We start from the raw sequence: 27635 nt of genomic DNA on the forward strand, positions 1-27635 counted from the left end.
AACATTGCCTCAGCAGAAGGACGCAACTGTTTTCCCAGTCATACGTCCTTCGCAAAGTTTAATTTAAATAAAACATTACTATTATTGTTGTTTCTAAATGATTACGAACTTGTTTTCTTTGCATTATTTGAGGTCTGAAAGCAATGCAATTTTTTTTTCGTTATTTTGACCATTTTCAGGAAAAAAAAAATCAGAAAAACTGACAATTTTGAAGTGGTCCCTTAATTTTATCCAGAGCTATGTGTGTATGTGTAATATAATATAATTATACTCCTAAATACGTTAGGTCACATTGGTTCTGTCTGGGGGGGGTAGGTGCTCAGTGCGGTTTCTTGTTACACTGACTGACATCTTACCTACAGTATTGCTAGGACAGGAGCTCATGAGTGGGGCTTGGGCTTCCTGCTGCACAGGCTCCTGGGCTCCTGTCCTTCTGACATTTTAGGACTCGTTTCTATCAATGTATCAAGATGTCGGCCATTTTAACGTACAAGTGTAATAACTTCCATAGACAAATGTGATTTGGTTGAAGATATGTTTAAAAGTATTCGCATTCTTCTTTTTTTTTTTTTTTCTTTCCTGGAGAATTCCTATTAAATTGAGTTCTGCTATTAAAGTTTTAGCTTTTTTTTTTTCTGTTTGTTCTATAACCTTTTTACACTTCTATATAATGTGTTCACTGTATTTTCTGGTTTTAGCTCGGGGATGAAGAGGGTGCCTTTCTCACAGGAAGAAGACTACACAGCGCCCCCCGTCAAGATGCCAAGAGGGGATGAGCCAAAGAGAGGTAACTCTACAGTAATCCGCTTTTTCCTACATTCTGTCAAATTACAAAACTGAGATTTGCCTGTCATTAGAGGTACCCTGGCTATTGACAGTGCCTGGCATATGCTCTTGTTTGTGTTAGATCGGTCTTTATGGTGCTGTAATGGTTTCCTGATAACATATTCTTTCTGCTTTCCCTTTTTAGTGTTGTTGTATGTGAGGAGAGAAGCCGAAGAAGTCTTTGATGCCCTTATGTTAAAAGCTCCATCTCTAAAAGGGTTGATGGAAGCGGTAAGTGTTGGCGCTATATAACATTCATTCTCCAGCAGTGCCGCTCTGGCCGCTAACTGTTACTTGTCTTGCTTTTACTCTCCCGCATTCAGTTTTTGATAAATATGTCCTTCAGATCATCCTCCCCCCTCCCAAAGCAGATATAAGGCATGCAGGTCTCAGAACATATAAAGGTGTCGCTGGAGTTCCGTTTTACAGTTTCTGCATTCCAGAGTAATTAGCAATTTAATTTGTATGCAAATTAGATGTTAAGTGGGTCAGAGCACTTCACAATCTTCTGCCTTCCCAGCCTCTTTAGCGCAATCTATAGCTAGGCAAGGAAACTGGACAATGAACTGTCAATCAAGCTATAGGATCTGGTGCTGCGTGGAGAAACAACGTTGGGAGGCAGAGACTTGTTAGGTGCTCTGACACACCCAGAGCACAATTATTTGGGAATTCAGCAACAGATAGAAGATCTAAAGATATCAATGAATTTAAATGTCAAAGACCTACGATATAATGTCCATATATATGGTTTGGGTGAGTGATTGGGCACTACTGACAAATTCCTTTTAAAGGAGTCTGTTAGAATTATCCATTCCCTCCAACTGTTTTTATATAGGCATGTTGATTTCTGAAAGATTATACCATCGTTTTACTAATACAATCTGTTGCTCCCTGACTTAAATCACTGTTTTATTTCAGTGGATTCATATGCAAACAAGGTTTAAAGAGATTGTTCACTACCTTTACATTGATGGCCTATCTTTAAGGCCCAGTCACACACAACAACTTACCAGCAATCCCGAAAACGATGCGACCTGATAGGGATCGCTGGTAAGTCGCTGGGAGGTCGCAGGTGAGATGTCACACAGTCAGATCTTACCAGCGATGCAGGAACAATACAGGTCGCAGTAGCGACCTGTATAATGATCTCGGCACTCACTGTGACCCTGTCACACAGCATCAAACACAGCGATGTGTCCTGCCCAGCAGGACATCGCCTTTGAAGAAAATGGCCTGGACCATTCTGCAACGACTAGAGATCTCACAGCAGGGGCCTGATCGCTGGTAGATGTCACACATAACGAGGTCGCTAACTGGATCGCTGCTGCCTCACAGAAACCGTGACTCGGCAGCGATCTCGCTAGCGATCTCGTTATGTGTGACGGTACCTTTAGGATAGGCCATCAATGTCTGATCGGCCGGGGTCCAATACTCTGCACTGTAAATCAGCTGTTGTTGGTCTCTGTCACGGCAGCAGGCAACTGGAAATGCTCAGCTCCGGAGCTGCCCGTCAACTGATAGTGGCCGTGTGCTGCATATCCGCCTCCTATTGATTTGAATGGGAGGTGGATGTGCCGTACCCGGCCTTTCCGTTATCATTTAGGTAAGGATGGTTGACCTCGGGGAGATCAACATCCAACACCGCGGAGACACCATCACGTGTTTCTCAATGCAGTGACACTAGAACAAGGCCCCCTGGGAAAATATGCAAGGGGGCCTTGTTCTAGTGTCACTGCATTGAGAAAAACGTGATGGTGTCTCTGTGGTGTTGGATGTTTATCTCCCCGAGGTCAACCATCCTTACCGATGTAGTCTTCTACACTAGGCATTGCACCCACTAGCCAGTTTCCTACTCCACACTGATGAGGGGCAAATACCCCGAAACAGCGGTCTGTGGATGGATACCATGTTTTGGTATAGGCAGTTTTCTTGACTGCAAACTGCCCTTCCCGTGGTTGTTCCTTCCCGGTGAAAGACCTGGCTAGTTTCCTACCAGCGTTGAGAAAGATGTGATGGTGTCTCCGCGGCATTCTTGTTTTCCGTTATCATTTGACTTGGCAGCTTCGGAACTGAGCATTTCTGGCAGCCTCGATGGCACCGAGAACAGCTAATTGGCAGAGCCACCGGGTGTCTGCCCCCTCTCGATCAGACATTGATGACCGATCCTAAGGATAGATCATCAATGTAAAGTAGTGGAAACCTCTTAAGTGCTCTGGGGCGAGGTCTGAGCACTTTCCAAGCCTCTGCATCCCTTACACTATTTCCCTTCCTCTTCTTAACAAAACCAGCAAGTGAAGTGCGTTATCCACCTAATCGTAACCTTTTTTATTAGTTTTGTTAATTTCTCTGAAAATTATAAGAATTTTTTTTTTCCCTACTCCAGATCTCTGAAAAATATGAAGTACCTTTTGAGAAAATTGGAAAAATCTTTAAGAAATGTAAAAAGGGGTAAGTGTCCCAGTGTACTTGAGATCTGTCATGTTCCAACATAATTTGCTCTTGTGTAACACTTGTTCAATAGTCTACATTTCTTTGGGGTATTCATCGGGCGAGTAATTTTTGGAGAAACGTGATGGTGGTTTAATAGAAAGATTCGGCATAATGATCGTCACTCACCTGCTGTCATATAAATTTGAGGCTAGATTATGTGTTTTGACTTAGCCTATAAACCCAACCAATGTATACAATTGAAACCAGAAGTTTCCATACACCATCTAAAAAGACACATCTGCATGTTTTTCTCACTATCTGACATGAAATCAGAATAAACCTTTCCCGTTTTAGGTCAATTAGGAACCAAAATTATTTCTATTTGCCAAATGCCAGAATAATAAGAGAAAACGTTTTTAAGGTATTTTTATTACTTTCTGCAAAGCCAAAAGTTTACATACACTAAGAATATGTGCCTTGTAAACAATATGGGACAGCCCATATGATGATGTCATGTCTTTGGAAGCTTCCGATAGGTTTATTTGCAACATCGGAGTTAATTTAGAGACACATCTGTGGATGTGTGTTAATGCACACCTGAAACACACTGCTTTGTGTAGCATCACAGGAAAGTCAAAAGAAATCAGCCAAGATCTCAGGAAGAGAATTGTGGAGTTGCACAAGTCTGGTTCATCCTTGGGTGCAATTTTGTTATCTGAAGGTCACTCGTTCATCTGTACAAACTATACTATACGCAATTACAAACAAGATGGGAATGTCCAGCCATCATACTATTCAAGAAGGAGACAGGTTCTGTGCTTTGGTCAGACATGTGCATATCAACCCAAGAGCAAAGCAAAAGACCTTGTGAAGATGCCGGCGGAAGCTGGTAAGATTGTGTCATTATCCACAGTGAAATGAGTACTGTATCAACATGGCCTGAAACACCACTCTGCCAGGAAGAAGCCATTACTCCAAAAGAAACATAAAAAGCCAGATTTAATGTTTGCGAATGCACATAGGAACAAAAACCTTAATTTTTGGAGACCTATCCTGTGGTCTGACGAAACTAAAATTGAACTGTTTGGCCATAATGACAATCGTTATGTTTGGAGGAAAAAGGGAGAAGCTTTGAAGCCTAAGAACACCATCCCAACTGTGAAACACGAGGGTGGCAGCATCATGTTGTGGGGTTGTTTTGCTGCAGGAGGGACTGGTGAACTTCACAAAATAGATGGCATCATGAGGAAAGAAGATTGGGGCGATACTGAAGAAACATCTCAAAATATCAGCGAGGAACATAAAGCTTGGGCAGAAATATGTCTTCGAAATAAACAATGACCCGAAGCATACTGCCAAACTCGTTACAAAGTGGCTTAAGGATAACTGTTAATGTTTTTGGGTGGCCATCACAAAACCCTGATCTCAGTCCTATTGAAAATTTATAGGCAAAGCTGAAAAGGCCGGTGCAAGTAAAGCGATCTACAAACATGGCTCAGTTACACCAGTTCTATCAGGATGAATGGGCCCAAATTCCTACCAACTATTGTGAGAAGCTTGTGGAAGGAGATCCAAAACATTTGACCCAAGTCATACAGTGTAAGGGCAATGGTACCAAATACTAATTAAATGGATGGAAACCTAACATTGCAGAAGTAATAAAAATGCCTTAACACATTTCCTCTCTCTCATTTTTTTGGCATTTGGCAAATATAAATAATTTTGGTTCCCAATTGACCTAAAACGGGAAAGATTTATTCTGATTTCATGTTAGTGAGAAAACCCTACAGATGTCTTTATAGATTGTGGATGGAAACTTCTGGTTTCAACTGTATTTGTGATAAGATTAAGCACAGCTAGTATATTTTCACCTGTTTATTCTCTGCTCAGTCAGGTGGGCGGTCTTACACTGTGATTAGCAGCTAGCTCCACCCACTGGACTCCTAAGCCTCAAATGAGCAGAGATTTGAGAGAATTACATACAGTATCATAATAATTTTCTCCCAAATAAATAAATCAACTAATTTTGCTCGAAATTATGATTGGACTTCACATTTTTAAGGTTTTCTTGAGATGATCAAGTATACATTTTAGCCGTTCCAGTAGGCAACAACTTTTTGAATAAATTGCTGTGGCCACTATTCTGTACTCATAGAATGACATGATTATCACAAACACATAACATCATTATTTATCATTTTTCTTACTTAGAATCCTGGTTAACATGGACGACAACATAATCCGACATTATTCAAATGAAGACACCTTCCAGCTTCAGATCGAAGAGTCCGGAGGATCGTACAAACTGACGCTCACAGAAATCTAACCTTTCCCTCTTCCATCCCTGTGCTCTTAGACTGGACATAATGGGTCGCCTTCCTTTTTGAAGGAAACTAGACCTCTTCTACAAAGTGTCCTGTAAAATGTTTTGTTTTTTTTTTTTAACTTCCTTGCCTTCTTGGACTTCACCAATGTGAGCCAGACCTGCGAATCTGTGCAAATGTTAGAAGACCAAAAAAAGATTGTGTAACATGACCCAAAATTTTAGGCCAAGACTGAACTACATGTTTATCTCAAGATGTGACCATTTTTTGAAAGGTTTAAGGTTTTTCTGTCAAGGACAAGGTCAAATTGGGCAGAGAGAAGCCTACAGCGAGACGCAAAGAGGCAAAAAAGGCTTTACGTCATATAAAAAAAAGTGCCTTTGTATGTGAAGAACAAAATCGGGTTTTGTCTGTAAACCCAACGACTATGTATATATAAGAAGTGCAATATATATATTTTTTGTAACTTGTTTGTATATGTGTACATACACATGATCTGATTACATATATAATATATAGAAGTCTAGTATGCATGTGGATATTGGTGAGGTGGGTGTGTTTTTTGTTTTTTGTTTTTTTTTTAGAGGTGTGGTGCCAAATGAAGGGACCATAATTTATGTAACAAAGGCACCAATGGGATGAAGTGTCCGCGTTTAGAAAACAATTGCCCAAATACCATTTTCTTGGGCCAGTGTGCTTGCTTTTTTTTTCTTTTATACCATTTTTAGGCAGGAAGTTTGTATTGGGCTCTGCATGATGCATATTGTACAATAGGAAAATGACTTTTCCAGATCAACTGGAAGCCATATTTGTTTTTTGTTTTTTTTATTTTTAATTTTGTGAAAAATGTTAAAAGTTTTTAGCACATCCCACAGTACAAAGTTTGATGCTTTTAATTGTGACCTCTATCAAATTGCTCAAAGCTTTGCTTTTTTAACTCCAGTCTACAACAATTGAAAATCTTGAAAAGCAGTAAAAGTCCATATATATTGGTTATAAGAGTTGTCAGAGCATGTTAACTGCCCAAAACTATTTAAATGTTTATATGATGTGATATATGGGGACAGACATAAAATATTGGCAAATCGCTATTATAGAACAACTACAGAAAGAGGGAAGGAAAAACAATCAAACGCCCAATTACGGCAAAAAGTTAGTTTATTGACAAAAAATAAAGAGATGCCTCACATCCAACGCGCATTTCGGTGATATGAATTACACCCCTGACGAAGGTAATTCACATTACCGAAACACACGTTGGGTTTGAGGTTTCTGGACCTACTCTGCAATACCGCCACATCTTCAATCCTCCCTTCATTGCATGTTTACTTTATGATCTGTGCTCTGTATGTGATCTAAATGGGTGTACAGCCAATTTTGGTCACTCGTATATGTATTTGGAGTTTAGCTGTGGCACAGTTCTATCTGGGGGATGTTAGTGACCTCTAGTGGCGGTTTTGTATAATGCAATTAGATTGTGTTTTACTACTACATATTGCTCTACATGCTAAAAACAGATTCCTATTTTTAATGCAATTACTGCTAGTCTATGCACATTCACCCAATCCTTGCTATTTAACATCTTCTTTTTTTTTTTTTTTTCAATAAACTTTTTACCTTTTTGCAGTAATTGGGTGTTTGATTGTTTTTTCCTTCCTTCTTTCTGTAGTCCAGTCTACAACAGTTGGGTTCACACATCACATCTGTAAAATATAATAATTTATTTTTTTTCATAACTAATAACTAAAACCATTTTGCTCTAGAAATTTGGACCCTGCCGCACTGTACCTTCGCCACTTGTCAGTCATCAGTCAGTGACTTGTCAGTGGCAGAATTGTTTAAAATCCACATAATGAAACACTAATCTGACATTAGAAGGAATAGTAAAGTCTGCATTTCCCTCCCAGCTAAAGTGTCACATTTTAAATGCAATACCGGGCATAGCCAGGAGGGCAGGGGGAGCTGCTACTGTTCCTAATTTTTTTTTTTTTCATACAACGTTTTGACGCCAAACTCAACCTCATGGAGTAGTGGGATACTTTCATTAAAGTGCCAGGCCAGCAAACCTCGTTCTCCCAGCACTCCTCCACTATCTGTGTATATATATTTCTGAATGTATAGATCCTGGAAATCTTTTTATTTCTTTTGTATATACATTTTATATATTTGGATATTTTAAAAAGTGCCTTTTTTATTGACTCAGAATAATAGAGAAAGGGTTTACGTTTCTGCTTCAGGGATATTATTATTATAAAAATCATGTGTAAAAGTGAAAATCTTATTTGTTACTGTGTAATGCGGGAAATGTATGTGGTTTATAGGTAAATTGGTACAAGTATGACTTCTGCTTTCTGACACGTCTCCTATGTATGATTTGTATCTACATTATACATTTTATATGCATTTTCTGAAATGTTGGTGTCTATTTATTATTATTATTATTATTATTATTATTTATTATTATTATTTTATTTCTTTCTTTTTTTTTTTTTCAAAACTTCATTTATAGTTAGGGCTCAATCACACGTCCGACATATTTTCTCACAGAAAAAAGTAATTGATTTTCATCAGTTGTTTTTGATCAGTGTTTTTTTTTTTTTTAATTTATGATTTTAAAGAAAAAGTGTTTCTCCACTTATTTTTGGGGGAGGCGTGCAGTTTCATAGTTTTGATATAGGAATCTCTCATTTGTTTGTGAACCATTCACTCATTATAAGGAATAAATATTGATATTCATCCCTTCCTAAACTTTAAGGGGTACTTTGCACGCTGCGACATCGCTAGCCGATGATAGCGATGCCGAGCGCGATAGTACCCGCCCCCGTCGCACATGCGATATCTTGTGATAGCTTCCGTAGCGAACATTATCGCTACGGCAGCTTCACACGCACTTACCTGCCCTGCGACGTTGCTCGGGGCGGGTCATGCAATGTCACACGGCAGGCAGCCAATAGAAACGGAGGGGCGGAGATGAGCGGGATGTAAACATCCCGCCCGCCTTCTCCCTGCCGCATTGCCGGTGGGCGCAAGTAAGGAGATGTTTGTCGGTCCTGCGGCTTCACACACAGCGATGTGTGGAGCTGCAGGAACGACAAACAACATCGTACCTGCGGACGCACCGACATGAAAATGAACGACTTGATACAGATCAGCGATTTTTGACTGTTTCACGCTAGTTCATCTTCTCTCTTAGGCTTTACATGTTGCAATGTCGTTACCGTCGCCGGATTTGCGTCCCTTTTCGATTTGACCCCCACGATATCGCAGTAGCGATGTCACAACGTGCAAAGTACCCCTAAATGTCAGACCCAAGATAGTCATTTAAAGTAATGTTACTTAACTATAATATAATACGAGTCCTTTTGGTTTCAATTAAGGTGTCCAGCTTTTGTCAAATATCCTAATGGAAACTTAACAGACCCCATTATAGATAACATAATATACCTGTTTGCCTCCATCATGTGAGAAATAAACCTTGCAAAAAAATGATAGTGGTTCTTGTGTAGTATTCCTGTACTGATGTTGGTTCTGGTTATGTATTCATATGGGGATGGTTGTTTGGGGCTGTATTCCTGTACTATTGGTGGTTCTGGTTATGTATTGCTGTACTGATGGTGGTTTAGGTGATGTATTCATAACCAGAACAACACCAAAATTATCATCAGTATATAAATACAACACCACAATCCTCAATACAGCACCAGAACAATCATCCATGCATACAATGACAAGCAAAAGGATAACAATATTTTGACCTTTTTTGATATTCAGGGTTCATGTCTCACTATCCACTACATCTTTGAGCATGAGATTCATTTTTTTTTTTTTAGACCATCTCATACATGATTTTTTAACTTGCAACTATTTAATATATGATTAGTTAACAAGAATCCGTATATTTTACTGTTTTTCTCCTGGTGTTTGAATTTTTTTTTTCTTCCTGTATATTACAAATTACAACCTGTTCTCACATTCCCTGTAGCTCAGCGTTCTACTACGTGCTACGTGGATTCCCAAATGAAAGGTTACTGGTTTGAATCGAGTAGCAGCCATGAAGATTTCCTAAGAAAAGAGAACCGGCTCATAGATACCTGTCTCTTGGCCAAGAAAATTGACAAACTGCATCATGTGAGACCATGCCAGTTGGAAGAATACAAAAATGAAGTCCGTCCATCCATTCAAAAGCCAAGAGGTGATGACTCCGATATTTTGCCTGGACAACAAGTCGGCTCATTACAAGGTCTATCAGTTCTGGTGAGACAAATGCGATGGAGGTGGCTCGTATGCTTCATAATAGTAAGATCACAGATGTCCATGCAAGCACTGTGCGATGCTCATTACAGAAGTCCTGGAATGGTGGCCTAAAAAAAGGTGAAGCCTTGACTTCAATATAATCATAAGAAGCGTTGGCTTGAGTTTGCAAAGAAGTACAAAAAGTGAAAGTAGACGATTAGCAAAGGGTGATTTAGAGCGATGAGGCGAAAGTCTATAGACGGCTCTGATAGGTCTGGAAGAAATCAGGGGAAAAAGACTAACAAATTGAGAAATTGGAAGGAACTATTATGTGGAGGAAGCCTGATGATATAGGGTTGTTTCAGAGCCAAAGGCATGGAGTACTTGAGGAGGATCGATGGTGGTCTCAATGCTGAACTATATGTGAGTATCCTACAAAACGGGTTATTTCGTATACTCGAGTACTATGTTATGAAAAGGACAAAAGAGTGTCCCAGCAAGACAACGACCGGAAGTGTATGTTGAGATTGGAGAAGAAATGGTTCAATGACAATGAAGTTGAGGTGCTGGATTGACCCCCTACAGTCCCCAGACCTCAACCCAGTTGAACACTTGGGAGTGGAGTTGAAGAAAAAGCTGTATACATACCCAAATGAGCGACCAGTATACACCAACATTGGGAACGTGTACAAGAGGCCTGGAAACAGATTTTGGTTGAGACAGGCTTGAATTTGATCAAGAGCCCAGAAGGATTCAGGCAGTGTTCAAAGCCAAAGTTAAATTTAGAAAATACTAACTAAATAAAATTAATTTGAAATTTACATTATTATTTTTTTTTTAGGACAAAATGGTAACAATGCAGTGACGTGACAAGAATCTGCATAAATAATCATATGCTAAATAGTTGGAAGTCAGACTTCTGTATGAAATAGCCAAGATGATTGTCGATAAAATGAAGGTCGTCTCAAGCACAAACACAGCTGTAGTGGCTGGACATGGGAGGTCAAAGGTTAAAAACATTGTTACCCTTTTGCTTGTCATTGTAAATCCAGAACCACCATCATTAGTTGACTACAAGCACAAAACGTAGTACAGCAATCAATTGAATGTCAAGTCAGCCTTATATACAATTATATTGCATGAACCTACAACTCCTAGTATATCCTTAAAAATGGTAGGGAGATGTTGGGAGTTGTTGTTACCGGCCATCCTCACACCGTAAACCATTCCGGAACCACAGTATTGATGACACACAGGCACTACTACAAATAAACCTTTACATGCAGGTACCTTTTTTATAGGTGATCTCATTGAATAGGGTGTTTTCCCTTGGACACCAGCACTATTTGGGTCTGCAGTGTGCTATTTATCAACAGGATCCCCCTTTGAATCAGCCATTAGGCTACAGAGGGTTTTCCTGAACCACCATTGTAGTTTACTATTGGTCTCCTGAGGACCCCACTTCTGGGAGAAACTCGTTGAGGCTTGAAATTACCATTTTATTCACATCAATGAGAAGTTTTTGAATTTTCCTCCCTACTGTCCACCTGCCACGCTAATTTGTTTGTTGCACTTATCTTAGGCCCTGCACCTTTTTTCCGGCAGGGACTTCAGGGGCTGCGGTGAAAGTCGTCACGGAGTAGGGGTGCCATATCGCATTTTTAGGGTGCCAACCCCCGCTGTTAGGCAGTGCACAGATAGGTGCAGCTATTGAGGGCCAGCAATCTATCCTGTGCACTTTTAATAATCACGGTGTGGTTTTAAGTGATTTAATAAAGTGTTTAAGTTTTATAGGGACAGTCTATGTGCATATACAGTGCTGGTCAAAAGTATTGGCACCCCTGCAATTCTGTCAGAGAATACTCAGGTTCTTCCTGAAAATTATTGCAATCACAAATTCTTTGGTATTATTATCTTCTTCTAATTTGTCTTCAAGGGAAAAAAAAAAAATTGTCATAAAGCCAAATTGGATATAATTCCACACCAAACATAAAAAAGGGGGTGGACCAAAGTATTGGCACTGTTTGAAAAATCATGTGATGCTTCTCTAATTTGTGTAATTAACAGCACCTGTAACTTACCTGTGGCACCTAACAGGTGTTGGCAATAACTAAATCACACTTGCAGCTAGTTGACATGGATTAAAGTTGACTCAGCCTCTGTCCTGTGTCCTTGTGTGTACCACATTGAGCATGGAGAAAAGAAAGAAGACCAAAGAACTGTTTGAGGACTTGAGAATTCAAATTGTGAGGAAGCATGAGCAATCTCAAGGCTACAAGTCCATCTCCAAAGATCTGAAAGTTCCTGTGTCTACGGTGCGCAGTGTCATCAAGAAGTGTAAAGCCCACGGCACTGTGGCTAACCTCCCTAGATGTGGAAGGAAAAGGAAAATTGACAAGAGATTTCAACGCAAGATTGTGCGGATGGTGGATAAAGAACCTCGACTAACATCCAAACAAGTTCAAGCTGCCCTGCAGTCTGAGGGTACAGCAGTGTGAACCCGTACTATCCGTTGGCATCTGAATGAAAAGGGACTGTATGGTAGGATACCCAGGAAGACCACAATTCTTACCCCGAGACATAAAAAAGCCAGGCTGGAGTTTGCCAAAACTTACCTGAGACAGCCTAAAACGTTTTGGAAGAATGTTCTTTGGTCAGATGAGACAAAAGTAGAGCTTTTTGGGAAAAGCCATCAACATAGAGTTTACAGGGAAAAAAAGAGGCATTCAAAGAAAAGAACACCGTCCCTACAGTCAAACATGGCGGAGGTTCCCTGATGTTTTGGGGTTGCTTTGCTGCCTCTGGCACTGGACTGCTTGACCGTGTACTTGACATTATGAAGTCTGAAGACTACCAACAAATTTTGCAGGATAATGTAGGGCCCAGTGTGAGAAAGCTGGGTCTCCCTCAGAGGTCATGGGGCTTCCAGCAGGACAATGACCCAAAACACACTTCAAAAAGCACTAGAAAATGGTTTGAGAGAAAGCACTGGAGACTAGTAAAGTGTCCAGCAATGAGTCCAGACCTGAATCCCATAGAACATCTGTGGAGAGATCTCAAAATGGCAGTTTGGAGAAGACACCCTTCACATCTCAGGGACAGGGACCTGGAGCAGTTTGCCAAAGAAGAATGGTCTAAAATTCCAGCAGAGCATTGTAAGAAACTCATTGATGGTTACCGGAAGTGGTTGTTGGCAGTTATTTTGGCTAAAGGTTGTGCAACCAAGTATTAGGCTAAGGGTGCCAATACTTTTGTCTGGCCCATTTTTGGAGTTTTGTGTGAAATGATCAATGATTTGATTTTTGTTTCATTCTCTTTTGTGTTTTTTCATTGCAAGCAAAATAAATGAAGATAATAATACCAAAGAATTTGTGATTGCAATCATTTTCAAGAAGAAACTGAGTATTATCTGACAGAATTGCAGGGGTGCCAATACTTTTGGCCAGCACTGTATATTGTTATACCCTAGTTGTTATCACATATGAGTCTTTTTACCTTTTATAGGTGACATCTTCTCTGAGTAAAGTTGTTCTCTTCTTTTCGTCTGCATCTTGTTCAGATGGCATGATAACGACTTTAAACAAGCATAGATTGTCTCTGCAGACTTCCCTCTTCTCCAGTCTTCACGCAGTGCCCTTAAAAATAATTATATTATATTGCCCTCTGCATAACGATATGTTGATTCTGTGCCCTAAATTAGCCTCCTATATTTTATGACCTCCACACTGTCTGCCCTTATGAGCTATAATCACCACATTTTCCACTATTATAAGGCTATGTTCACATTTTCGTTTTTTTGCATCCGTCACCTGCGTTGCTTGACACTTGTGACTGATGCGTTGTACAACGGGTGACAAATGGAATTGATTGTCATGAGAAAGTGGATTCCATTGGTGAAATGATTTCAGTATAAAAACGAGAGAGAACAATCAGCTGATCTCTCTCAAAAGCCGGCCGAGCGGGCGATCAGCTGATCGTTCTGGCTGCTGGAACTGAATTTACAGTCCATCATGGTTTTTTACTGTGCGCATGCTCACAGTACAAAACTGATCCACCGCACACAAAAAAATGCTACAGTGTGCGTTCCTAACGCCTGACTGTCAGTCAGTAAATGACTGATCCGTCAGGCGGCGGATGCAACGCAGGGCCATCAGTCACAATCCTTTCGCTAATAGACGTCTATGGGGAAAAAACGGATTTCTGCAAAATATTTTGCAGGATACCATAATTCCTCAAGGCGACGGATTGTGACTGATGCAAAAAGATGGAAGTGTGAACATAGCCTAAACGGTAACTACCACATTGTCTGTCCTTATGAACAATAGCCGCTAGCATAGCTGTCCCCTCTCCACTGGTTTTCTTCGCCCTCTGTATCTGACCATGCTGCTCCAAGCAAACTATATCCTCTCTCTGTCCCCCTACATGCATTACGCATTAACAGCTCTCTGTTTGTCTCTGTTTCACTCTCGGTCTCACTGTCTGTTTCTTTCTATGTCTGTCTCTCTCTATCTGTCTTTCCACCGAGATCATATTACCTCACACATAAGCTTCTTATACTAACAATGTACTTTGTTGCCTATAGCAACCAATCACAGCTCCTATTAATGACCTGTAGCTCCGGCTCCATTGACTTTAATGTAAGCAGGTTTTTTGACGAATAACTGTAAAGGGAGGGGTTAAATTTTCCCCTCAAAACATTGTTTATGACGTTTCCTGAGTCGAAATTTCTTGATTTTAAATGAAACGGTGCGGATTCCTTTAGCGGAGAGGGACACACACACACACACACACACACACACACACCCACACCTTTATATATTAGATATAAACATACCAAAAAGATAAAAATGCACAAAAGAATGTAATGAAGAGACACAACCTACTTTTTAGCCAATTGATGCAAAAATAGTGCAGAAAAAAACCTCATAAAATGCTTATCATGGAAATGTTGCCTTAGTAACTTCACCTGTTAAGGATTTGGTGCAGAAAAAAAGCCCAGTGTGCAATTGTTAATATTGATCACTAGGGGGAGCCTTTTGCCTAATGTCTGCCTAACTGAGCAGACCAATGTGTATGGGTCCTTCCGAAATTCAACGTTGAGTAAAAATTAGTGGTTTTCCCTGCCGCCCATGACAGCACCACATGAGAGATAGGTTCCGCCCACATCAGGACAGGAAACCCACTGATAAAAAGGCGGTACCTCTCCTCCACATCAGTTTGGTTTCCTGTCCTGGTATGGACAACCCATTGCTGTCCCAGGTCCGACCCGGTGTGGAAGCCTGGTACTTACCTGAAGCCGGTGCTCGGGCCTGGCTGCACCCCCCCTCGGTCTCAGACCTCTGCGGCGGTGAGGCGCGGGCCTGGAGCGGGAGCTCGGCCCGGCGTCGCTCCAGGGATGTGCGCACTCACGGCGGCCGCTGGAAGGCTTGTCCCTGCTGTGCAGCACGCTGGAGTGAAGCTGGGCGCTCCGGCCGGAAGTGACGCGATTCCATGGTGACGTGCGCAATGCGACCAGGAAGTGACTGGTGTGCGCATGCGCACTAGGATCCAAGATGGCGGCGCCCATGTAACGAGACAAATGTGACCGGCGCTTGGGACTGGTGAGTTTTTTCTCCTCCATTGTTACCATTATGGCAGGAGATTCACCCCGCAGCAAGGAGCAGCGCAAGGAGTCGCCACAGCGTGGCTCGGAACGCGGCTCTGCGGATCGTTCCCGGAAGGCTGTATCCAGTCCGGGCAGCGTTCGGTCGGTGGGTCCCAAGAGGTCCAAGGGAGATAAGAATCCGCCTCCTGATCCGGTATTGCCTGGAGTCGTGGGGGTGAGTGGACTTCGTGGTCTTCCATGTTTCTAAATCCCCGTTTCCGTGTCCCCTCTCTTGTTAGGTACCGACAAAATGTGCCTCCAAGCAGCGTCACAAGGAATGTGCCATATGCCAATCATCCCTGTCTTCGGATTACACCAAGGCCCTGTGTGCAGGCTGTATCCAACAGACCCTACTCAAAGAGGGGCCGGGGTTCTCATCTGAATTACGTTCCATTATCAGAGCGGAAGTACAGGAGTCGCTTAAATCCCTTAAGGGGGGCAAGAGGCGCAAGAAGTCCCGTCATCATAAGCTGTCTACTCCCGATACCTCGGCGGGTTCGGCTCAGGGCTCTCGGTCGTCGGGATCCTCGGGATCCTCCCCCTCCGATTCTGGCTCCTCTTCCTCTTCCGATGAAGGTGGTCGTCCTTGTTTCCCTACAGCAGACGTAGGACCTTTGGTGAAGGCAGTACGTTCGACCATGGGCATAGTGGACCCCAGGGGGCCTGAATCTACCCAGGATGTCATGTTTGGGGGCTTGGATTCCAGGAAGCGTAAGGGGTTTCCCATTCCCCAGAAGGTTCAAAGTCTCATTGCTGACCAGTGGAAAAAAGTGGACAAAAGGTTGAATCTTAGCTCTTCCCTTAAACGGAAGTACCCTGTGGATGAGGAAGCGTCTACCTCTTGGGATAGAACCCCGAAAATTGATGTCGCTATTGCCAAGGCGTCTCGTTCCACTACCTTGCCGTTTGAGGACTTGGGGTCCCTTAAGGATCAGCTGGATAGGAAGGCTGATGGTTTTCTGAGAGGTACATGGGAGTCTACGGCAGGTGGCTTGCGCCCTGCCGTGACCAGCGCCTGTGTTGCCCGGTCTTTAATGGTGTGGCTTCAGCAGTTAGAAGACCAGTTGCGCAATGACACTCCTAGGAAAGATATTATCTCGTCCTTGCCCTTAATACAGGGTGCTGCTGCCTTTATGGCTGATGCCTCGGTTGATTCTTTAAGACTATTTGCCAGGTCGGCGGCGCTTTCCAATTCCGCGCGTCGGGCCCTCTGGCTGAAAACTTGGAAGGGTGATGTCCAATCCAAGGGGCGACTATGCAGCATGCCTTGTGAAGGTGCCTATCTTTTTGGCTCTGGCCTGGACGACCTCCTCACTAAGGCATCCGATAAGAAACAGGGGTTTCCAGTTTTTCCAGTGGCGTCCTCTCGCAGCCGGCCCTTTCGGAGACGTCAGTTTTTCGCAAAGAAGTCTCAAAAACCGCAAGATCAGTGGAAGGACCGTAGAAAGTCTACCTCGGGCTTTCTCTTTGGCAAGCACTCCGATAATAAGCCCAAGCCCTCTCAATGACGCCTGTCATCAGGTAGGGGGTCGGCTGTCCCTCTTCCTCCATGCATGGCAGGCAATCTCCTCCAACAGGTGGCTCCTTCAGATTGTGGAGGAAGGGTTAAAATTGGACTTCCGTTCACCCCCTCGGGGGTCTCTCATAATAACATCCTTGCGGTCCCCAGAGCGGCAGATGGCCTTGGAAGTGGAAGTGCTAACTCTCCTCTCGAGGAAAGTCGTTTAGGAGGTCCCCATGGAACAAGAAGGGGACGGCTTTTACTCCACTCTGTTTCTGGTTCGGAAGGCGGACTCCACCTTCCGCACCATCTTCAACCTGAGGAACTTGAATTTGCATCTGGTGCAGCGAGCCTTCAAAATGGAGACCATGAAGTCAACTGTCAGGCTGTTGTATCCAGAGTGTTTTATGGCGGTCCTCGACTTAAAGGACGCCTATTATCACATCCCTATTTTTCCGTCTCACCGGCGGTTTCTCAGGTTCGCACTACACGTCTCCGGGAGGCTGAGACACTTCCAATTCGCAGCGCTGCCATTCGGGCTTTCCATGGCCCCACGGATCTTCACCAAAGTCCTCGCGGAGGTCATGGCACATGTCAGGGAACAGGACATATTGATCATTCCGTATCTGGACGACCTCCTGATAGTGGGTCAGTCGGAGTCTCTATGTGCGGCTCACGTGACCAGGGTCATCAACATCCTGGAAAGCCTGGGGTGGGTGGTGAATCAGCAGAAGTCCAGACTCCAGCCTCTCCAGTGTCAAGTCTTCCTGGGTCTCGTCTTGGACTCCACCAGCCAGTTGTGCCACCTGCCAGAGGACAAGGTCGCCAGGATCTTGTCCTTTCTCTCTTCCGTAAGGAGTTGCCCAAGCATGTCCTTACGGCAGGCTATGTCGCTGGTCGGGACTCTTACCTCTTGCATCCCAGGAGTGTGGTGGGCCCAACTGCGTTCCAGAATCCTCCAGATGGAGGTCCTTCAGTTTCAGAGACTGTTCGGAGGCTGTTTGGAGCGACAATTGACCCTGTCTGCAGACACCTTGCACTCCCTGGGTTGTTGGCAGGACCCCTCTCACCTCCGGATTGGGGTTCCTTGGCTTTCCCCGGTCACGGACACAATAGTCACAGATGCCAGCCATTGGGGGTGGGGTGCCCATCTACGCCAATAGGTGCTTCAGGGTCCCTGGGACGCTCAGTTGGTCAGACAGTCCTCCAACTACAGGGAGCTCATGGCGGTTCTCAAGGCACTAGAGGGGTTCCTCCCCTTCTTGAGAGGTCGCCATGTTCGGATCCTTTCGGACAACAGGGTGACGGTGGCGTACGTCAACCATCAGGGCGGCACCAGATCCCCTTCTCTTCTGACTCTGACTATGCACATCTTCCAGCTGGCCGAACAACATCTCTCCTCCTTGACAGCTCTTCATATCAAGGGGACGGACAACGAGGAGGCAGACTTCCTCAGCCGGCACTGTCTCCGTCAGGGGGAGTGGTCCTTGGACCCGGAGGTCTTTCGCAAGATCACGCTTCTATGGGGTGTCCCTGTTCTAGACCTGTTCGCTACCAAGGCGAATCGGAAAGTGGACAGGTTCTGCTCTCTCAACCCCCGAGACGATCCTGTTGCCCTCGATGCCTTCCAGATGTCTTGGTCTCACGGCCTCCTGTACGCGTTTCCTCCCCTGATCCTGTTGCCTTCGGTTCTCCGGAAAATCCGGACCGACAGAGCAGAGGTTATTCTCATCGCCCCCTTCTGGCCGAAACGGGCGTGGTTTTACTGGCTGCGGACACTGTCTCTGGTGGATCCTTGGGTTCTCCCGGACGCCCCTCATCTCCTGTCCCAGGGCCCAGTCCGTCACCCCCCCGACCCGGCTCTCCATTTGACGGCTTGGCGTTTGAGCGGCGGCTGCTAGCTCGATGGGGGTTTTCCTCTTGCTTAATCGATACTCTTCTTCGCAGTAGGAAAGCGGTCACCACGGCCATTTACGGTAGGGTCTGGAAGCGCTTTCTCCTTCAGTCGGGCGTTCGGGCGGAGGGCCCCCCTCCTATCTCGGCTATTCTAGAATTCCTCCAGAAGGGGTTGGAATTGGGGCTCTCCACCAGTACGCTCAAGGTGCAGATATCGGCCTTAGGGGCACTGTTTCATTGTAGTCTGGCGCGGAATGAATGGATTTGCCGGTTCATTAAATCTAAGTCCAGGTCTGTACCTGTTCAGGCTCCCAGGGTTCCCCCATGGGACATTAATTTAGTGTTGGATGCCCTCACAGGGCCTCCGTTTGAGCCCTTAGGGGAAGTCCCTCTCAAACTGCTGTCCCTTATGGTTTTTCTCCTCGTCGCTCTCACCTCGGCCAGGCGGGTGGGGGATCTCCAAGCCTTGTCTGTGGTTCACCCTTATACCCAGATTCTGGATGATAGGGTAGTGTTGCGGACTGATCCCTTCTACTTGCCCAAGGTTTCTACACCTTTTCATAGGTCCCAAGAGATTGTGCTCCCTTCCCTCTGTGACCCCCCTCGGAACGAGAAGGAGGCTAGGTTACACACGTTGGATGTCCGGAGGGCCTTAGTCACGTACCTTGATAGGACTAGGGAATGGAGGAAGTCTCAGGTCCTGTTTGTCACTTTTCAGGGGCAGTCCAGGGGGCATGGGGCTTCTAAGGCTACCTTGGCCAGATGGGTCAGGGATGCCATCGGTTTGGCGTACTCGGCTAAAGACGCCACTCCTCCTCCGGGCATAAGGGCGCACTCCACTAGAGCAGTGTCTACGTCTTGGGCAGAGAGGGCGGATGCCTCTCTTGACCAGATCTGTCGGGCGGCTACTTGGTCGTCTCCTGGGACTTTCTTTCGGCACTATAGGCTGGACTTGTCCTCCACAACTGACCTTTCCTTTGGGAGACGGGTCTTGCAGGCGGTGGTCCCTCCCTAAGGTGGATGGTCTATATAAATCTCTCATGTGGTGCTGTCATGGGCGGCAGGGAAAAATCTTAATTACTCACCGGTAATGGGATTTTCAATAGCCCATGACAGCACCCTTAGTTCCCCCCCTATTCACTGGTTGTGGGCACCCTTCGGGGAGGGTTAGTTATGGGTGTTTTTCCTTGGGTGGTGGTATGATTAATCTGTTTCTTGTGTTTTGTTGGTCCTCTCTGGCTCTGAAAACCTACTGATGTGGAGGAGAGGTACCGCCTTTTTATCAGTGGGTTTCCTGTCCTGATGTGGGCGGAACCTATCTCTCATGTGGTGCTGTCATGGGCTATTGAAAATCCCATTACCGGTGAGTAATTAAGATTTTTCCCATTACAGATTTCTATGGCCACGATCTTATCTGAAAGTCTGATTCTAAAAAAAAAAAATAAAAAAATCAAGAAATAATGTATGGAACATCATTCTGAGTCTGAACTGGGTGCAAAAACCTACAAAATCTACACTATATGGAGAGAAGGTATGCACACCAGTGACTATGTAAGGGGAATATATGAAAAGCAGAAACTGCTGTGTGAATACTGACATGAAAAATCCAATAGCTATATGTAAGAATGAAAATGGAATCTGCATTACTGCCATGAACATATGAATAAAGAGAAATTTAGCTATTGAATTGATCAATGCAACAGAGCCCCAACACTTCATAGGGAGGCACTTTTCTTGAACGTTGCATAAACACATTCCCTTTCCTACCAGTCCACCCCAAAGAGTCCCAAAGTACCGAACCCTCTGGTCTGGAGGTTAGCCACCGGTTTTGGTATTGGCTGGGCCTCGGCCGACTCTACCGCAGGCCCTTCCTCCAAGCAGCCTCTCCAGAGGGCGTTACAGTCCTGGTGGTTGAGGAACAAGAAAGCAATTGGGGAACATGTACAGGAACCCAAGAAAGTTTTTGGGTGGCTTCTGCCAGGCCTGGGGGCACGGTCCATAAACCACAAACAAGGAAAGGCAGGGGTTAACTGGGGAAAGGAGGTAGCCGGGTTCCGCTACCTAATTACTTATTTTCTTCATAATGATGAATCAGGTGAGGTACACTGTTAATTAACGTTTACAATCTGCATATTTACATACATTGCTATATACAAGTACATGTGGACATCACTCACTCCCTGTATCTGAGTGGTGGCTGACCTAGGTTAGGGCGTATAGACCTCCTCAATCCTAAGTTCTCCCCTAGGCCCTGTTGTGCTGTACTATCTACGGGTAGATCACTCCTCGTGATGGGTACTGTAGGTAGAAATATACGGGTGTGTGGCAGTTTCTTCCAGCCGAAGTGTCCAGCTCCATCATGATAGGCTTCCAGGACCACCAGGACCACCAGCTTTCTGGCTGGTGCCATCCTTTCTTCTTTGCACACAGGGACCACAATCTCTACACCATGCTTCGATGGATTCTCTCATCCCAGCCCAGTAAAAGCGCTCTCTCAGTAGCATTTTCAGCTTCTTCCAGCCGAAGTGTCCATCTCCATCATGATAGGCTTCCAGGACCACTGACATGTATGCTTGAGGTATAACTATAGACCCACTACTACCCTCTTATGCATCTTAGCATTGATCAGTCCTGTGCACAACTTGCCTCGCTGCAAATACAACCGGCTCCTCTCTTTCCATAGCCTCTGTGCTTCTGCCGGGGCACTGGGCTCTAACCGGGAATCAGCTTGGGAGATCAGCATCTTGATCAATCTGACTGTAGGTTCTCTGTCTTGCGCCTCTCGCCAACCGTGGGGAGGTAATAGGTTGAATGCTGCCTCTTGCTGACCGCTGTAATCTTTGGTGTTTTCCAAACTGTCAGGTTGATGGAACGCGGGCAGCTCAATCTCCTCCAACTCGTCATCATCTACTCCACCATCAGGCAAGTGTGGCATTCTAGACAACGCATTAGCATTGGTGTTTTTACGACCAGCTCTATACTTTATGGTGAAGTCATTTGCCAGTCGGGCTACCCACAGTTGTTCTAGTGCTCCAAGCTTCACTGTGTCTAGGTGGGTTAGAGGATTGTTGTCTGTATATGCAGTGAACTTTAAAGAAGCAAGGTAATGCTTAAATCTCTCTGTCACAACCCAGACGAGCGCTAGGAACTCCAACGTGAAAGAACTGTAATTCTCAGGGTTCCTTTCTGTTGGACGGAGCTTCCTACTGGCATAAGATATCACCTTCTCTTTGCCATTCTGCACTTGGGATAGGACAGCTCCCAATCCCACATTGCTGGCGTCCGTGTACAATATAAACGGGAGACCGTAGTCAGGATATGCCAGGATCTCGTCTCCGGTCAGGGCCGATTTCATCTGTTGGAAGGAACCTTCTTGCGCCTTACCCCATGTGAATGGGGGACCAGAAGTTTTGCCATGCTTGGTCTGTTCGACCAGGAGATCTTGCATAGGAGCTGCCATTTTGGTATAGCCCTTGATGAAGCAGCGGTAATAGCCTATCAGGCCCAAGAACTGTCGTACTTCCTTGATGGTAGTGGGTCTTGGCCAGTTCTGGATAGCTGTTATTGTCTCTGGATCTGGAGCCACACATTCTGCACTAACCACATGCCCGAGGTATTGGACTTTAGGCTTCAGCAAGTGGCATTTGGATGGTTTTAACTTCATCCTGTACCTGGAGAGGTGTTGTGAATGTCAGTTATGCTTTTGCTGCTGTGAGGCTCCCTCTGGTGGCCAGGAATGGTTTGGTCAGATAAGTGCTTGGCTCTTTATGTGTTGTTTGGTTCTTTTTGCTCTTATCTGAGTTTGGCATCTGCTGTGGTTGTTTTCAGTTTATTTGCATGCAGGGATCTTCCCTCTCAGTTGCTTAGCAGGAAGCTCCCTGCAGCTATGTTTGGAGTATTGCTCCTATTAGTCCATGTGTTTGTTGCTTCTTGAATTTGTAATGATTCCTGCTTTCTGTTCATTGGTATGACAAGAGCGCCTGGTATAGGACGGAGTTCAGATCTAGCGATCTGAGGGCTTTTTTTACTATCAGGTTTTTGGATTTTTGCAGGGTTTTTCATTGGGCCACCATCAGTCCCTTTCCTATCCTGTCCTATTTACTCAGTAGGGCCTCACCTTGTGCTAATCCTATCATCTGTGTATTGTGTTTTCCTATATCACCGCAGTCTTTGAATGTGGGGGGCTTGGTATTGTTTATCTATTTTCTGAGGCAGAGAGTTATTCATCTTTCTTTCCTTTTAGGATAGCTAGTTCTCCGGCTGGGTTCGCGGTGCACAGGATGTTAGTTCACCCCTCGGCTACTTCTAGTGTTGATGGTTAGTAAGGGGATGGCGGCCAGATAAGTTGCCAATGCTCTTGTCACCTTTTACCAATGATTTATGGTGGTCTTCCATGGTTCCGGATCATAACAGAGAGGGCTTCGAAGACTTCTGCAAGATGTTCTAGATGTTCTTCATACATTTTAGAATAGACAATAACATCATCTAGGTATTGCAGTACCGTTTCAACGTTACGGTGTCCCAAGCAGCATTCCATCAGCCTCTGGAAGGTTCCCGGCGCATTGCACAGCCCAAAGGGCATGCTGTTGATCTCGCAGAGACCCATCGTGGTGGCGAAGGCGGTCTTCTCCCGGTCTGCCTCAGCAATGGACACTTGCCAATAGCCACTAGTGAGATCAAGGGTAGAAAAGTAATTTGCAATTCTCAATGCAGCTAGCGATTCCTCAATATGGGGGAGTGGATACGCATCCTTATGGGTGATCTGGTTAATTTTTCGGTAGTCCACACACATTCTCATGGTGCCGTCCTTCTTTACCAGGACCAACGGAGCTGCCCAGGGGTTACAACTGTCACAGATAACCCCAGCCTCCTTCATGTTGCTCAACATGTCCTTGGTACACTGGTAATGTGCAGGTGGAATTGGCCTATAACTCTCTTTGATGGGTGGGTGTGCACCTGTGGGGATGTACTGTTGGACCCCTTTTATTCTCCCAAAGTCTAGCGGATGTTTGCTGAAGACTTACTCATATTCTTGCACTACCCTGTAGACCCCCTTCTTGTGATGTGAAGCTGTAGAGTCAGTGCCTACGTGAAATTCCTAACACCACTCCTCTGGCTGACTTGGTGAGCTGTCACTGACTGGTTGGGGTGCAGTGATGGTGGATGCTGCTGCTTGGATAGCATATGTATCTACTGTGAACAGCTTATCAATGGTGGCAAATCGGGGCAGCTTAACCTCTTCCTCTCTGCAGTTCAACACTCTCACGGGCACTCTTTCCTTCCCTACATCAATCACTCCTCTGGCCGTCAAGACTGTGGGCCAGTGTTCTGAAGGCAGGGGCTCTACCACTGTTCAATAGTATGAATCAGCTCACCGTGGAAAAAGCTCAGTCTTGATTTCGTCCTGGAGCACGGACAGGCACTGCCACAGCCCAAAATAATGCAAAAGATGAGGATGTCCAGCTCTTCAGGCAAAAAAATCACGTCTTTATTTTATCATGCAGACACAAAGAATGACATGACCAGCACAACGCGTTTCAGGTGAAATCACTCACCCTTAATCATGAATTGTTCATGATTAAGGGTGAGTGATTTCACCTGAAACGCGTTGTGCTGGTCATGTCATTCTTTGTGTCTGCATGATAAAATAAAGACGTGATTTTTTTGCCGGAAGAGCTGGACATCCTCATCTTTTGCTCTACCACTGCCTCATAATCTTGTCCACGGGAACCTACTGCTGCCCTATACCAAAGCATCATCTCACTTCGCGGAGGCATGTCTTGCTAAATTCTACTAAAAAATGGGCTGAAAGCCCGTACTTACGAAGCGCTCACTAATATCCTAATCAGACACGAATACTAAGATTCTTTATAGCAAGATACTATTTATTTTAATAGCACATGAATAGTCAATGGTACATAGGCATTAGAACTACTTTATAATCATAGAATCTTATACAATAACAGAAATATGCATCAACATTACCGTTTATGTTGTAGCAATCCTTTCTCATCGGAGGGACTCGATTAGTGATAAGGAAACAACATGGCAATTGCATCACAGGAACAGTGCGTCCACTTGAGCGTCCTGGAAATGTCCCTAATCATTAAGCGAGTCCGGTGTATTTTTATAGGAAACTTTGTACGTTGTGTTTTCTGAGTGGTTAATTGGTGACCAGCATGTGACAGCTGAGTCATGTTCATGTAACTTGACCACAAACTGCTGTGGGCACCAGCAGCTTCCTGCAAATTTCCTGCACATTTAGCCAGTTGACAACTGGCCGACCACAGTTTCCTGAAGATATTGCAAGGAGCCGTGAATTTTACATGCCAGCTTCCTTGCACCTGTTTTCAACTAACCACAAGTTTCCTGACTGTGGAACTGTAAATGTTACTTCCTCATTATCGTGGTTTTGCTTAAGATCTGTCTGACACGTATTCTTTGGTCATAGTGAAATAGGGTCAGCCAGAGGACATCTCTCTCTGATACTGAATTATTGATGGATCAAATACTATCTGGGGATCACTATCTTTTGATTATAATCCCTATCTAAATCACACTCATTCTTCATTCATATCACATTGGTATCACAATCGGTCCTTGATCCCAGGGATTATTTTCCATCATCAGTATTCCACTAGAGGAAGATCACTCGGAATATACCATACCATGACCAAGAAATATCGCTTTTAATAGGACACTAACATTGACTTTGCCACAAATTTTGATTTCTTGGTTTGTTTGGATAAACGTTGAATCACAAATATAATCACTTTCACTACTATGTATATTAAAATTAAAAGCAATATTATCTGAAAAGCTCCCTTGAATATCATGTGTTTTGGCATTTGTTCGATATTCAGAGGAATTATTACACATTCAATTTCCCGATATGTTACTACAAGTTTCACTAGTCCCATTTATGAACATATTGGCATAAGGCCATAACATATCATGATTTCTCCTTTCCACTAAGCTGGGTTTAAAAGCATCTACAGTATTTACAGTTGTCCCAAAACTTATTTTTATATTCTCCATAGGGAAGAAACCCGAGTTAGTCAGTCCAGTCTTATTTCTTGGTACCCAAATTCCTCCCTTAAAAGCCAGATATTGTAAATTGGTGATTGTTTCACTCAAATTGCCTTGCCACCATGGAAGATTGATCCATCCCACTACGGGAATGGGTAGTATTTCATAGACGAACATTTCGAGTGTCTTTATCAGCAAGATGATCAGAACAACTTTTCCACATTAAGATTTCCTCCATCGGTACCGGGATAGCCAGATAAGGGATACTGGTGGCTGTAACCGGAGAATGTGTACAGATCCAGCAATCTGTGTGTTGAAAATGTGATGGTGTATCAGGAATTTATTCGCCATAGGTTCCTCCTGATGTAGACTTGTCCATCCAACGACCAAAGAGGCAAACATCAAGCACAGGAATTTGTCCATCTCATCACTATCGAGCTCTTCCCAGTAACCTATACCATGGATTGCGCTTATTTACAACACCATCTGCAAATAAAGATACACTATTATTCTCGTAAATAACATTTTTCTTGTGGAACATATTCCCACTTCTCCACTCCTGGTCTCATTATCAGGAGAGTACGATCTTTTCCGACCACTATTACCTCTGCCTCTGAGGGCGGTCCTTGGAGGTTTTGAATCCATATGTTTGCTCCTACATTTGTAATATTAGGGGATCCAAAAGCTTTAGTACCCCGTATTGTTAATTTTGCCGGGGCAGTTCCTTCTCTTATCTCAGACAAGTTTATTGGAATTATAAACATTTGAGCCACCCTCTGCTGTTTCACTAAGATCAAAGGTTCATTTCCCAAATTTAGCATCAGTACCTTGATTTCTCCATGATAATCTGCATCTATTACCCCTCCCACCACTATGGCTCCTTTTAACGCTAAACTAGAACGAGTGGCTATTTGACCATAATGATCCTTTGGCATCTGGCAACCCAATCCTGTTAAAATTGGTTTTACCTTACCTGGGGGTACCACGACAGTTTCCAATGTACTGAGGTCTAAACCTGCTGAATAAGGTGTTGCTTTTCTGGTGTGCCCAAACAGCGGTACCTTGCCTTGTCAACTGTTGGACTGATTTGTCGTGTGGCTGCTGCTTTGTCTGCTTGTGAATTAAACAAACGTTCAAGTGAGTTAGTAGGGACATGAGCATCGACATGAAATACAGTGGTGTTGGTAGATTGAATAATCTCTTTACTGTCTTGCCACACTTCCTTGACCATCTCAAACACATTTTGCTGTTCCTCTCCCCAGTGGAACTCATATTTTTTCCTCGTTACTTTGTACAAAGAAGCCAACAGTTGTCCAAAATGAGGGATATGTTGTCTCCAAAAATCAAACAATCTAATATAAGACTGAGTCTCCTGTTTGACTTTAGGGACCGGAAAATTAATAATTTTCTGTCTGGCATTGGGCAAGATCTCTCTGTGCCCCTTGTTCCACCGAATCCCTAGAAATGTTACCACCTGAGACTGTCCTTGAACCTTGGCATCATTGATTTCCCATCCTTTACTTCTCATATGAGCAACCAGTTTTGTCAATTGATCTTTCATACTTTGCTCATCTTGTCCTTGTATCATTAAATCATCAATATAATGTGAGATCTGCATTTCTGATGGTAGATCAAATCCATCCAAATGCTCTGCCACCATCCGGTGACAGATTGTGGGGCTATGTAGCCATTCTTGGGGTAACCTGGTAGAGGTATATTGTCTCCCTAACCAAGTGAATGCAAATTGATCTTG

General features: G+C 44.1%; 1 protein-coding gene across 3 annotated transcripts in view; it reads left to right on the forward strand.

Moving 5' to 3' along the window:
- GRHL1 (grainyhead like transcription factor 1) overlaps positions 1-7840 on the forward strand; it is a 56358-nt gene extending 48518 nt beyond the window's left edge. For all 3 annotated transcript variants that reach the window (XM_075341104.1, XM_075341103.1, XM_075341105.1), the window contains exons 13-16: positions 699-787; positions 971-1056; positions 3209-3273; positions 5467-7840. In XM_075341104.1, coding sequence (XP_075197219.1) covers positions 699-787; positions 971-1056; positions 3209-3273; positions 5467-5581 — 355 coding nt within the window. In that variant the 3' untranslated portion in view covers positions 5582-7840. The remainder of the gene's footprint in view (positions 1-698; positions 788-970; positions 1057-3208; positions 3274-5466) is intronic.
- The last annotated feature ends 19795 nt before the right edge of the window (positions 7841-27635 follow it).

This window comes from Anomaloglossus baeobatrachus, chromosome 3 (assembly GCF_048569485.1).
Source record: "Anomaloglossus baeobatrachus isolate aAnoBae1 chromosome 3, aAnoBae1.hap1, whole genome shotgun sequence".
Taxonomy (NCBI): Eukaryota; Metazoa; Chordata; class Amphibia; order Anura; family Aromobatidae; genus Anomaloglossus; species Anomaloglossus baeobatrachus.